At 40.7% G+C, this 12,258-nt stretch overlaps 1 protein-coding gene across 1 annotated transcript in view; it reads right to left on the bottom strand.

Annotated features, from left to right (window-relative positions):
- PLXNC1 (plexin C1) overlaps positions 1-12,258 on the bottom strand; it is a 70,927-nt gene that overhangs the window by 31,492 nt on the left and 27,177 nt on the right. Inside the window, exons 10-15 of the mRNA XM_068190388.1 lie at positions 8,415-8,554; positions 7,191-7,370; positions 5,828-5,915; positions 4,684-4,890; positions 4,379-4,570; positions 888-987 (exon numbers count right to left, since the gene is read on the bottom strand). Coding sequence (XP_068046489.1) covers positions 888-987; positions 4,379-4,570; positions 4,684-4,890; positions 5,828-5,915; positions 7,191-7,370; positions 8,415-8,554 — 907 coding nt within the window. The remainder of the gene's footprint in view (positions 1-887; positions 988-4,378; positions 4,571-4,683; positions 4,891-5,827; positions 5,916-7,190; positions 7,371-8,414; positions 8,555-12,258) is intronic.

Below are 12,258 nucleotides of genomic sequence, written 5' to 3'. Positions count from 1 at the left end.
TAGTACCCAAGAGCCCTAGTTACCTGGATCTATATATACCCCAAGCTTTAGAAAAATCATTCCTTTTAACAAGGTCTTGAATTGTCAATCGAACTTTATTAGAAAGTGCAGCACACCTGTTATATACAGCCTGTACAGTGAGATGCAGGCTCTAACAGCCACTTCTACTAATGCAACCTACTTAACGTACCACTGATCAGACAGAAAAACCAGTTGTTTTGAACAGAAAATCCACTTACCAATTGTTAACTTTTCTAAAGCTTATTTAGAATAAAGACATGACATATGGTTCCTTTTCAAAATTAACTTAAAAAAAAGGAATCAACCAAATGGACAAACCCCTATACTTAGTAAAATAAATAGAAATTTATCAAATATATAACCAGGTAAAAAGACTCAGAAAAAAAAAGGGAGCACCAAGAAGAGAAGGGTATAACTATTTACCTCCCTCAGTTTAGTAATGACCCACAAATTCATGAATGATCCAAATGAGACTGAGCAGAAACACCACAAACACTGACTGAGGATAAGCAGTTTGTTAGGGTACATCTGCTCCAGGGACAGGAGGGTAGCTGAGCTCTGACAGCTGGAAGGGACCAAGTTGTGACACAAGGATGTCAGTTCTGTGGCTTGCTTCATGAAGTGAAAGTGAGTAATCCCAGCAGAACAGACAGAAATACTGTCTTGTAACATGCTTGTGATGTGCTGCAGTCTGACAATTTAGACTTCACCACTAGAACAGAGTTAACTTTGTCCACTCTTATAGGGAACAGGGTAAAATCACCAGACTGTTTGTGACAGTTAAAGACACGTGAGTATGTATAGTGTCTGTGTCATGATCATCCCCTTCAGCAAATCAAAAGCTGATAATATATTATTGTACTTACCTATAATGACACCCACCACAATAGGTAGCAAAATAAGAACATATAAATATATGTGTGATGATGTTGGTTTGACTTCATGTTCAAAATTTCCTAATTTGACCTGAAGAAAAGCAATGGCTGGGTTAATAGGTGACAGGCATTATATCAGTGCTTAAAATGACATTTAACATATTAAAAAAATAGTATTTAAGGCACATAAGGACAATGGTAGATTATTGGGAAGACAGTAGAAGTTCAGTAAAATGCATATAAACCAACATTAACTTAAATTTTACTGTATTTGATATTTAAGGAGGGTAAAAGAGCAATGATGAAAAAATTTAGAGGTCCTTATGTACCACCAAATTTTGTCACGCTCTTGCTGCAAACTAGAGCCCTCAAATGAAAGGCAAGATCTGGCCTCCAGCTGGTCACGTGGCTCATGCACTCAGAGTCGCTGCTAAACATTTTGACACAAGGAAGGCATGTGTTTGCACTCACAGTGTTACTCTGCTGAGCAGAAAAGTAAGATAAGACTCATAATAAGAATGAGGGAAGTAGAATTTTTCAGACACCTGAACTACAGCCCTCTTCCCTATTTCTTGGAGGAAGTTTATGTAGGACATTGATCCTGAGGGTCATTAAGACAAAATGCGACACACGACAAATGCACAACATGTACATGTTACAATCCATGTACAACATCCCCCAACCGTGGGCTTGTCAAAGGCAGGAGAGGCATTAATTCTTAGGGATACATGAAAATGCTGAAGTCTGCCAAATGCCAAACAGAGGCATTTACCACTGATAATTATGGCAGAAGAAATTTCACAAAGGAGGATCTGAAAGAGGATCTGCAAAAGCACATAAATAAAGGGTAGCTAAAACTATAAACAGGCTAGACACAAAAATATATTTTGGCACATAAAAAGAATACCACCAAGTGCCAGGGATAGAAATGAGCTAGAGATAATTGAAAAGGAGGGTTGAGTTGAAATTATTTTGGGTTACAGCAGAGAAGGCAGAGATCTGGTGATTGCAATCAGTGGCTTGTCACAGGAGGTGAGCAGTCAGGGCAGCTGCAGACTGCCAAATGGATACTCACATCACAGCTATACAGACACAAGCATGCAAAAAAACCCCACAGGACTGGAAGGACACAGCCTTTATAATTCCGGGGCTACAAGGAACAGAAGGCAAAGCAGATCTATTTCCTTCATCAAATGTTACTTTTTCCTCTGATGTTTCTATGTTTTCACAGTTCCTGTGCAAAATTCTTTTGGTCTGTGCCTTCCTAGGATCCCATTAGCATTTCCCAAGGCTCAAAGTATTTAGCATTAGTGGCTAAATACTCTACCCATCCTATGACTAATACATCTACTTTTCTAGATTTGTCATGTCCAGCTGAAGACTTCCTAAAGCAGAAATTTCTTTCACTTGTCCTTGTTTATTGAAAACTGAGACAAAGCATTCACTTAATTATCTGTTCATATTTCGATTATCTTTATTCTTCACCATAACCTTCCTATCTAGTGGTCTCATTTCTTTCCTTATCTTTTTTCTTGCTTATGAATCACAGACTATGCAAGGTACATTTGAATTAATCCAATTCCTGTTCCCAAATTAATTCATTTTTCCGCATGACATTATAAAACCTTCTCTGGACGGGTAATGCCTCTGAGCTTTATGTCATCAGCAAGTGTTACCAGCACATGCTTTATTTTTGTGTTCAAGTCAGTGGGGATATTAAAGAATATCTGTATGAATATCAGAATTGCCCAGAGTCAGCTCCCCACACACAGCATCTGGTTTTTCTAACCCCTGGTGCACTCATAATCACGATGTTAAATAGTTTACCGAATGACTTCCAGGTACATGTGATCTATAGCTTTTTTGTTCTTGAGGAAATCACTCATCGTAGAAAATGAAGATATCTAGCATGATCTGCTTTCATTAAAAGGATTTTGACGATTATCCCATTTTCCACTTACCTCCAGGTTTTTCATGAGTAATTCAGAATACATTATAAAGTGTTACATAGAGCTAGGATTAAATCAGCAAGCCTCCGTTTGCCTAGGGTTTGGGGTTTTTTCCAATTTAAAATATTGGATTTTTATTTGCTGCTCTCCAGTCATACAGTATGTCTCCTGGCCGTTGTTTTATTTAAAATCTTTCCTACTAAGCCTACAGTGTCATGTGTCAGTTTTCACTCAGTTCTACAATGGGAATGATCCTGTTCCTGCTGTCTTGAGCCCTATGATCTATCTGTATCTTCCTTCTGTCACAAGAATGGCATTTTCTACTCTGACACCTTCATGCAGACTGATCATTCTGTCTTTGAACCCACACTCAATATCTTCTTTCTCCTGGAAAACTATGGCCAGAGATACATTTATTCTTGAGTCAAACTTAGATTTTATACCCATCTTTTCCTTTTTTCAGTGCCCCTACTTCTTCTATGATGATCTATTCATAAGGTTTTAAAAAATGTGAAGATTTGATTCTCCTATATTTTTCTTATGTTGGAAAAAAATTTTAAGATACTAGAAGTGCAATGTTACATGATAGCTATTGCATTTGATTTGCTTTAGTAAAGTGGTGACCTTTCTATGACAGTCACTTCTATGAAGTCTGCAGGATAAGCATGTGACAGAGCAGGGCAACACTGATTTTTAAATGCAACACCAAATTCAGAAAGGCTTTTCCACGCCATAACTGGCTCAGACGGCAGGATCCACAGATGGGGGATCAGTTAAAAGTGATAAAAAATCAAGAATAGCTTTGTTAATCTTTACTATGAGCCATATGCCTTGAAGTCAATAGAGTTATTTCAGTTTTATACCACCACACACTGCAATAAAGTCTGGCATAATTTTTCTCCTTCATAAATGGTAATCATAGCATTTAAAAAAATTGTATCATCATCTTACTCATGGAGCAAATATCTTAAGCTGCAATTCAGCTTTGACATCCATGCTAATGTCCTTATATTTGGGCCTGGCTTTGTGCCACATGCTCAAAGCATTTTAGCTTTCCCAGTGTACATTGAATTTCACCTCCTTTTTAATCCAGAAATGCCTTCTGTCTCATTGGTGATCCCTGAGACAGATCCTCACCTACTTTAGTAGGAAAAGGTGACTGGGAGAATAAAATCCTTTTTCTCATGGCCACACTGGAGAATTAGATTGCTTACAGATCTAAGATGGGGAGCTCTCCTGGAGACAGTGATGTTGTTCCAATGATGTCTGCTCTGCAGATAAGAGGTGTGACAAGCTACTGCTCTCCTGGAGCTCAGCAGTAGCGAGTTGAGCTCTGACTGCAAAGCTTACCTCTGACAGCACCCCACAGAAAATGAACTCAGTTCCGTCAGCAGTATATAAGCTAGGCAGACATGTTTAGGTATGAGGAAGAAAACTGTACCAAGTACTGTGACAGCATTAATGATACATTTCACTACTCTTGTATAAACATTCAAACACTGCTGAATTGCAACAAAAAGGATTTCTACTTACAAAAACTTTCACTGTGGAGAAGTCAATCTTGTCAGTTCCTTCCCTTTTGAATTTGCACAGTATGGTGCTACGGTCTGGCTTTTTGGTAATATTTTGGACATTGAACCATATCTTTTTGGTCTGTGCACCAGTCATGTACGATAGATAAACCTCTACCTCCGTTTTAGAAATATTCAAGTTATCATTTTCCTTCTAGAGGGAAAATAATTGAAGGCAATGATCAGTCACTAAATGCAGTAAGAAAAAAAATTATCTCCAAGCACTATTTTAAATTAGGTACTGTAGTTTATTATTTTGAAACTTACATATATTTTTAATTCCAGATCAGGATCCAGTTCAGTGTGCAGCTGGTAGTTAATGAACACTGGGTCTGGGTGATAGTGTAATTTGACACATGGTATAAAGGTAGTATCCACTTTTAACATCATATCAACAACTTTACCCTCTGTTGCATGGCTCAGGCTTGGCGTTAAATAATGATATTCAGATGCATTTCCAGGACACCTAGAGACCTAGAAATGCAATAGCAAAGCTCTAAGAGTCATTAAATACTCAGCAGTGGATACAATCACAAACAGAGGCTCTCAAACTCATTTTAATGTCTTCCTGGCTTCACACAGCTTCCTGCTAGGCCTCTTCAGGGCTGCATGCAGAGCACCTGAAAAAATTTGTGTTGAGCCCATGTCTACCTTGAAGTGCATTTGTCACACACTGCACACTGCTTTAAGGCTGATTGCTCACTGCTAAGGTAACTATTTCCTGCAATGAGACAGGAATTGTGACAAAGAATTTTCCTTCTTTCCCCTCAATGCAGGTGACAAAATGTCATGGTTTGTCAAACCATGACACAAGAGAAGAGTAAGACAAGCCCTCCAGCACTCCTAGGCATTTGCTCTTTCTAACTTAACTCCTAAGAGAGGGGGTTGCTACAGTTATTATAGCATTGGGTCATTGCTTACTCCACTGGGTGATGCTGCTGTGTTCTGGTCTCTGTGTTGCAAGGGTCAACAAAGTGCTTACCTCCTCAAAACCCTGGAGAAAGGGTTTCATCTCAATATCAGCTCCAGCCTGCTGCCCCTCATTGAGGCAGTGGTACCATCTGGACTTTCAGCACAGAGCCAGAAGGAAGTATAGCACCCCCTCCGCCAACACACCCCTATGTGGAGACTAGAGAGACTCAAAAAGGACAGATTTGGAGCAAGTCCCTAGACCATAAAAAAAGCTCAGGGAATTATGCAGGAGAGCAGCTTATGTGTATTTGTGATTCTGTACTAAGAATGTGTATAACTGTAATCCTGTAAGTGGTCATATTTATTTCAGCAGGGTGACTGACATGTCCATGCAAGTGGTTGGAAATTATTGAGGTCTCCTCTCCTCAAACTTAACCTACCTAATGCAACCTAATGCAAGAGACCTCTACTTGGTATTATAAAGGAGATTCAGACTTACTGTGAGGTTTGATCTCTGGTCATCTGAAATAATCACACTGTCCACCACATTAAAATTTCTACCAGTTGTAGTAATTTTGCGACCACCACTGCAAAAACCAAAGCAAAACAAAACATAAACAAATGTGGTGAGAAAGGGTGGTTAATATCATCTGTCTTCCCACAGACATGTCCTGCATTAAGGTTTCAGCTCTGAATAAACTACTCAAGTGTATTTTGCTATGGTAGCAGACAACATAATAAAGTCAAACTGCAGAACAAGATAATTTGAGCTATACAGTGTACTTCCACTCTTTCCTCATAATGTAATAGTCAATATTTTTGCTACCCCAAAACCACATGACTTGATTGCATACACACGTATACTCCTTTTCAGGGACTCTTCATCTTTTTTTCTATTCATGCAGCCAAAGAACTCGACCATGATTTAATATTCTGTCTTGAAGAAAGAGTATCATGGTGTTTCACTGCCCCAGCACAGCCCTGCCTGTGCTTAATTCTTGCCGTCTTCAGGACAAACTCATCGTGCCAGGCACCTCACAGGAAACATTCTCGGTGGTGTTCAGACCATCTGTCTCAGGACACAATGGTGCTTGAGTCTGACGGCTGTGGCTCACAATCTCTGCTGTACAGAGTTAGAGTGGTTTAAGGTATTATTAATTTCCAGCTGCCTGAGCTGCCTCTCACCTGGAGATGAGGGCATGCATCCTGGCTGCTTAGTTGCTGCAGCTGCCAGCCCAACCCATTACTTCAAATCCTCACTCGACAGGATATCAGATTCAGAATGTGAGAACAGGTAAAAACTATGAAAGCAGAGGGACAGGTGGAAAGCTGTGCCAGAGAATATCTTTAAAACCACCCTGAAAGTCTTTCACCAGGTCTGTGAATCTCCCACAAAACACAGCAAAGGCTTGAAAAGGGCTCTTTTGGCTTTAGGGAATCATATTGTAAAGCAAGTCTGTGTACCTCAGTGCAGTGATTGTTATTTTCACTTCACTTCCAATCCACTGATACTTTATATTGTTTCACAGATGAAGGCTATATTAGCATCAAGAAATCAAAGTTAATTGGAGTTAGAATTTATGCTATCCATATTTTGGGTATAGGTTTAGTAGGAATAGACTACTTTTGACTTCTATAAAGGAGACCTGAGGTAGGCAGAAGAAATCTACAGAATCCACCTTGCAGCTACTATGACCCTATCTGCTAGATCACTTTATGGGCTTAAATTCATCCAACACAACAGGTTACAGCAGTCTTCCAAGCTTGCTTCATCTGCAGTCTGGCCAAGGAAGAAGGCTTATATTGGTTCAGTGCAATTACATTTGAATAAATACATTAAAAGCACAGAAAGACAAACTTACCTGATCCAGGAGGTATTTGGTGTAATTTTAGAACATGATGGCAGAGAAACATAATGCAGGGTCATTGGTGGTGAACATTTTTTCCCATTAGCCTGGATACATATACTTTTGGCCTCTTTACGTGTTGGGGGGAGAGCAAATGTCATTTGTGTATCATTTAGCACATTTCTGACTTTAATGCTGGAGAAGAAAGAAAACAAACACTGAAACACAGATGCCACTTACTGGTGTTACTACACGAAGCCTATGGCCTACAGCAAGTGATAAGGAGAAAAGAGAGCTGAATCTCTGTCGGAGCTGCCAGATGGAGGTGGAAAGAGAGAGCAGGGAGTTGAAGAGACAAAGTAGGGCATCTTTTGAATGAAGTTGCTATGTGACACAATAATCACAGAAAACAGTATAGATAATCAACCCTGGGATGAGGCTATGTAATGCAACATGTTATTTTGCTGTTCACTGTGTACTTCTCTGTGCTACCAGCATGGTCCATCAGCTAGTCAAGAACGAGAATCTTTATTTTCCTTTTCTTTCTTCTTTTTCTTTCTCTCTTTCCTCTCATTTTTTCACTCCTTCCTCTTTCTTTCTACTTCCTGTCTTACCCTCCTTCTTTCCTTTTTTTCCTGTGGTTCCCTGAAAATTCATGGTTGAAGCAAAAATTGAACACTACCTTTTCAAGTGCTAGCTATGTAAAATGGGCTTCCTAATCACAGGCAGCCATCGCAGCTGCACCTGAAAATAACTGATTCAGAATAAGATTGCCTAATTATCTAGGGGCTTACACAGTGTGATCATCAACAGAGAAAAATAGGAGCTGTTTTACGAGAGATTTCATTCCCTGGCACGGTGTCCGTGCTTTACAACCAGAATCCTAGAATATATGAGGAATATTTTGAAGCAGAGGAGATTCAAACAAAAACTGAGGCTTTCCTGTGACCTAGCTTCTTGGTGCTTGCTAGAAGGCATAGAGAGCCAGAGATACTAAACTGTCCTACTGCTACTGAAAGAACTGACAACCCACCCATCCCTTGTGTTGTATTCAAACACCAAATTAATTTTCATCCTTTGGTAATTTAAAGTGGAAGTATAACTAAAAGATTGCAGAGCATCCCTTGCTCTGCTGAGAAGAGGTATATGACAACTGCTCACACAACCATATTGCTAGAGCAAAATGGATATAATTTTCACCATGCAAAGTAAATAGTGTTATTTTTTGGTTTAACTCACACATCTGGTTTACAGCCAGTGATTCCAGTCAATATCAGTTTTATGCCTGATGCACGTGTAAAGTTTTCTCCTTTGACTGTTATTTCACTTTTGCCTAATGTAGAAATCCACAAAGGTTCAATGGATTGAATGCTGATATGCTATTAGGAAAGAAAGCAAAAGAAGATCTGGTTATGAAAAGGCTGGGCAGATAAGCAACAGTTGTAAAAACAACCACCACTCAGGAATGCAGATTTTATGGCACTGGGATACATTTTATTAATAATTTCAAATCCTGTTAAACTTAATCCTGGGAAGTACTGTCAATCACAACTTCATTACAAGCCAACTATTTTTACCTACGTATTTTATATTTCAATTTATCTCATAACAAAGCTGCCCAAAGGAATCACAGTCTGACATGCTGGAAGGTAGGTAGCATAAAAACTCAGCTTGAAATGATACATTCCATGTGACCCCTGAAGAACTAAAAAAAGGCAAGACAAAACCCATGGTGCTGTCACTATGAGAGATCAGACGAACAAATGAAGGCATCTTTTGTGACCTGAAAAGGGGAAGCAGGGTGGAATCCTCTAATGAAAACTTGAGAAAGCATCCGAGAATTAGCTTTACTAGAAAGTCTTTTCAAAGTCATACATAGAACTAAAGGTATAAAACAACTGCAAGGGAGTCTTTTGGTATCTTATTTTTACGCTTAGAAGTTATCCAGCATTTAAATATAACTCTAGTTTGCTCTGATGTTGTCACAGTCTTGCAGAAAAACTGTACTTTTCTTTGTCTATATTTACTTATTCTAACTTGCTAAAACTACCGAGCAAGAAGAGATATTTTTTCCCTATTGTATTCACTTGATACTTTTGACAGCATCTCACGTTTAATCAGTTTTGCTGCTTCCCCAGTTTTACAATCACACAGACAGTTTCCTCCCTGTCTATCTTTCAGACAACAAACTGAAACATTAAAAAAAAAACAGGAAAATACGCATGTGAAACCACAAACTGTTTGGGACCTCAGGCAAACCATTTTTAGCTTAACTTTAGGCAGCCTATACTACTAGCTTAAATTGAGTTTTCAGAGCATTGTGATTATCCTGATTTTTGCTGTGCACCTGTGAACACATTCACTGGGCACTTCAGTCTTCCTGATCCTGATAAGGGGCTGGTGCAAAGCCTCTAGGAAAGTCCATTCCACAGGTTTTTCTCACCATTAATCATTTCATGTACCCAAAATAGCACTAAGTCTTTGGACTGGTAGCCTGAGGAGACCATCAGGGTCACAACACTTTGACCATTTCAAAAAGGTCCCAGCACAATGTCCCCACATGCTACCTCGATTCACTGACTGCTGGAGCACTCCAGAGCACATGAAGCATCTACCACCACTGACTGAAAGCCGCAATTTGTGCCTTAGGAAAAGGCCACAGAGTGCAAAGGCTGGGGCCAGAGGGCCTGTAAAAGGCCTCCAAGATGACCCCTTGTATGGATAATAGAGGAAGGCAAAGGAAATCCCTCACAAACAGCCTGAGGGGGAAATTTCACTCCCACGATGATCTGGAAATCAGTTTAATCCTTGGGAGAGAACAACTGAAGCAGAAATCTAAGAGATTAAAGCCAGCAAACCACTATTGCTTTTCCTCACCTGCATCCTTCTGCTTGTGTCCAACCTCTAGTGCACCAAGGACAGTCAATATCCTCACACAAATTCATAAGTCAAATACCACAGAAAGGAGGAAAAAAACCACTGCTTTGGGTTCTCACTGGTAACCACCAGTTAGAACTGGTGGATCCCTGAAGCAGGAGAATACCACAGTATCACACAAACACACGGAGATCCCCCAGACTGCATCAGAGTTGTGAACCCCGGTGAGGGAAATGCCAGGCACTCATTGTTCAGGGGTGCAGCGTTTTGCTGCAGTGCTTCAGGGCTCCCACTGGTCTCTCTGCCAGGCACCATGCACCACAGAGTGCTTCAGATGACCTGTCTTGCTTCTTTTCTTACACCACGAAGAAATCACAGAAAATATTGTTCACTCAGAAATTATCAGTCCCCTCTGAAATCATGCCCGAGGCTACACAGCACAGACTCCCTCACGGCATCCTGCCTTGGCCTCCTGGAGTCAGTGCAGTCACAGCACTGAGGTAAGATCACCTCAGCTACTCAAGAGTCCAGCTCCCACCCAGCTTGACCGCCATAATCTGCAATACTTGCCGCAGCAGCAAAAGAAACCAGTAATTTCTTCACTGAAAACAGGAAGGACCTAATGCCCTCACTGGGGTCTGCAGTGCTCATTTCCCCAGCACCAGACAGACCCTCACCTTCCAGTTGCTACATGGCAGGGGGAGCAATGCCCAGTGGCAAGAGGGGCCACAGCAGAGAGGCAGAAGGATATTTATAAAAATCACTAGTTGTGAGGCATGTGATTAAAGTGTAAACATGGAAAGAGACATACAGAAAGCGTGCACCAGGTCCTCAGGTAATGTAAATCAGCACAGCCCTGTCAGATTCAATAGAGTTCCATATTTCTGAGCTGCAGCCTCCTCCCCCCTCCCCTGGACAGCCTAACACTTCCCTGGGGCTGTGTGAACCGTGGTAGCCACATCCTCAGAGGTGTGGTTAGCATGGCTGCAGGTCTCTGAGAGGTATCTGGCAGCAGCCCAGGTTAAGAAGCGTCTGCCACCCTGGGGAGTCCCTCTCTGGCACAGCCCCTCCTGCATTGCTAACACAGGGCCCTGAAGAACTTGCTCGGGGAACCGGCCCAGACGAAAAATAACCTGCTGAAAAATAATGGTTATTTCCAGCCAAATCAGTTCCCTAGCCAAGGGTACTCTATCCAACCACTCCAACTGCTGCTCTGGCAGGGGAGGGGGAAGGCGCATGCATAGAAACCAGCAGCTGGAGTCAGGAGGTGGGCTGGGGCTGGCACTGAAAAAAAAGTATATTAATCTAAATGCTCAGCTGGGTCTGTGGGAAAACACAAATCCTCCTTCTCCACTCTCCAGTATATTCTCCTTAAATCACAAGCAGTCAAAGGAGAGCAGGATTTCAAATGCAATTTCAAGCTCTCTGAATGGATCAATCACTTCTAAATAAACATCTGCCTTTGCACTGCCTCTGGTGCTTTCACTGCCTTGTCCATCACTGTCTTTCCAAGATAAGGCATGTGGAAGAAAGCCATCACCCAGGCAATTCCAACTATTTACCAATGCCAAATTAATGCACTTGGAAGCAGAGCAAAAAAGAATTTCCTCTGTTTCACCAGCCATAATGCTTTAAATGCAGATCAAATCCAGAATATTAATGCTCAGAAGCACAAGTATTACAATCCCACACGTCTGTGAAAAACAAGATGTATTTTGTGATTTTGTTTAAGAAACATCAGGTGAGCAGCTGAATTTAAGAGGTAATCCCCTGTCTTGAAAGGTAAAAGTTTGGGTAGTTCTAATGAAACACTTAGAGATAAGTCACTATTTATAACAACTATGCATCACTCACAGAAAAGCAGAAACCAAAAAGTGTAGGCAGCAAATCTCTACGTACTCGCTCATCAGTCAGTTTTCTCTGCACTACTCATTTCTTTCCTAACACCTGCATGTCATAAGCAACCACTGATAAAAAGATCACTCAGTTGTATGAGAAAATAAAAACATTTTGGTTCCATAAAGAATGAAGGGATAACCTCGTGGTTAAAGGGCTAACCTATGATCAGAAGGTTAAAGGGCTGGCCTATGAGACAAAACATTTAGACTCCTGGACACATACAGTCTATATGAATTCTGTAGAGAATTTAGTAAGCAGATTCAGCAGGTACTTTGGCAGCACTAGTGACACTTCTTCCTTCCCAGTG

Source organism: Anomalospiza imberbis, chromosome 5 (genome assembly GCF_031753505.1).
Source record: "Anomalospiza imberbis isolate Cuckoo-Finch-1a 21T00152 chromosome 5, ASM3175350v1, whole genome shotgun sequence".
Classification (NCBI taxonomy): Eukaryota; Metazoa; Chordata; class Aves; order Passeriformes; family Viduidae; genus Anomalospiza; species Anomalospiza imberbis.
The sequence above is the reverse complement of the archived record's forward strand: the minus strand, read 5'-3'. Positions and strand labels throughout refer to the sequence as shown.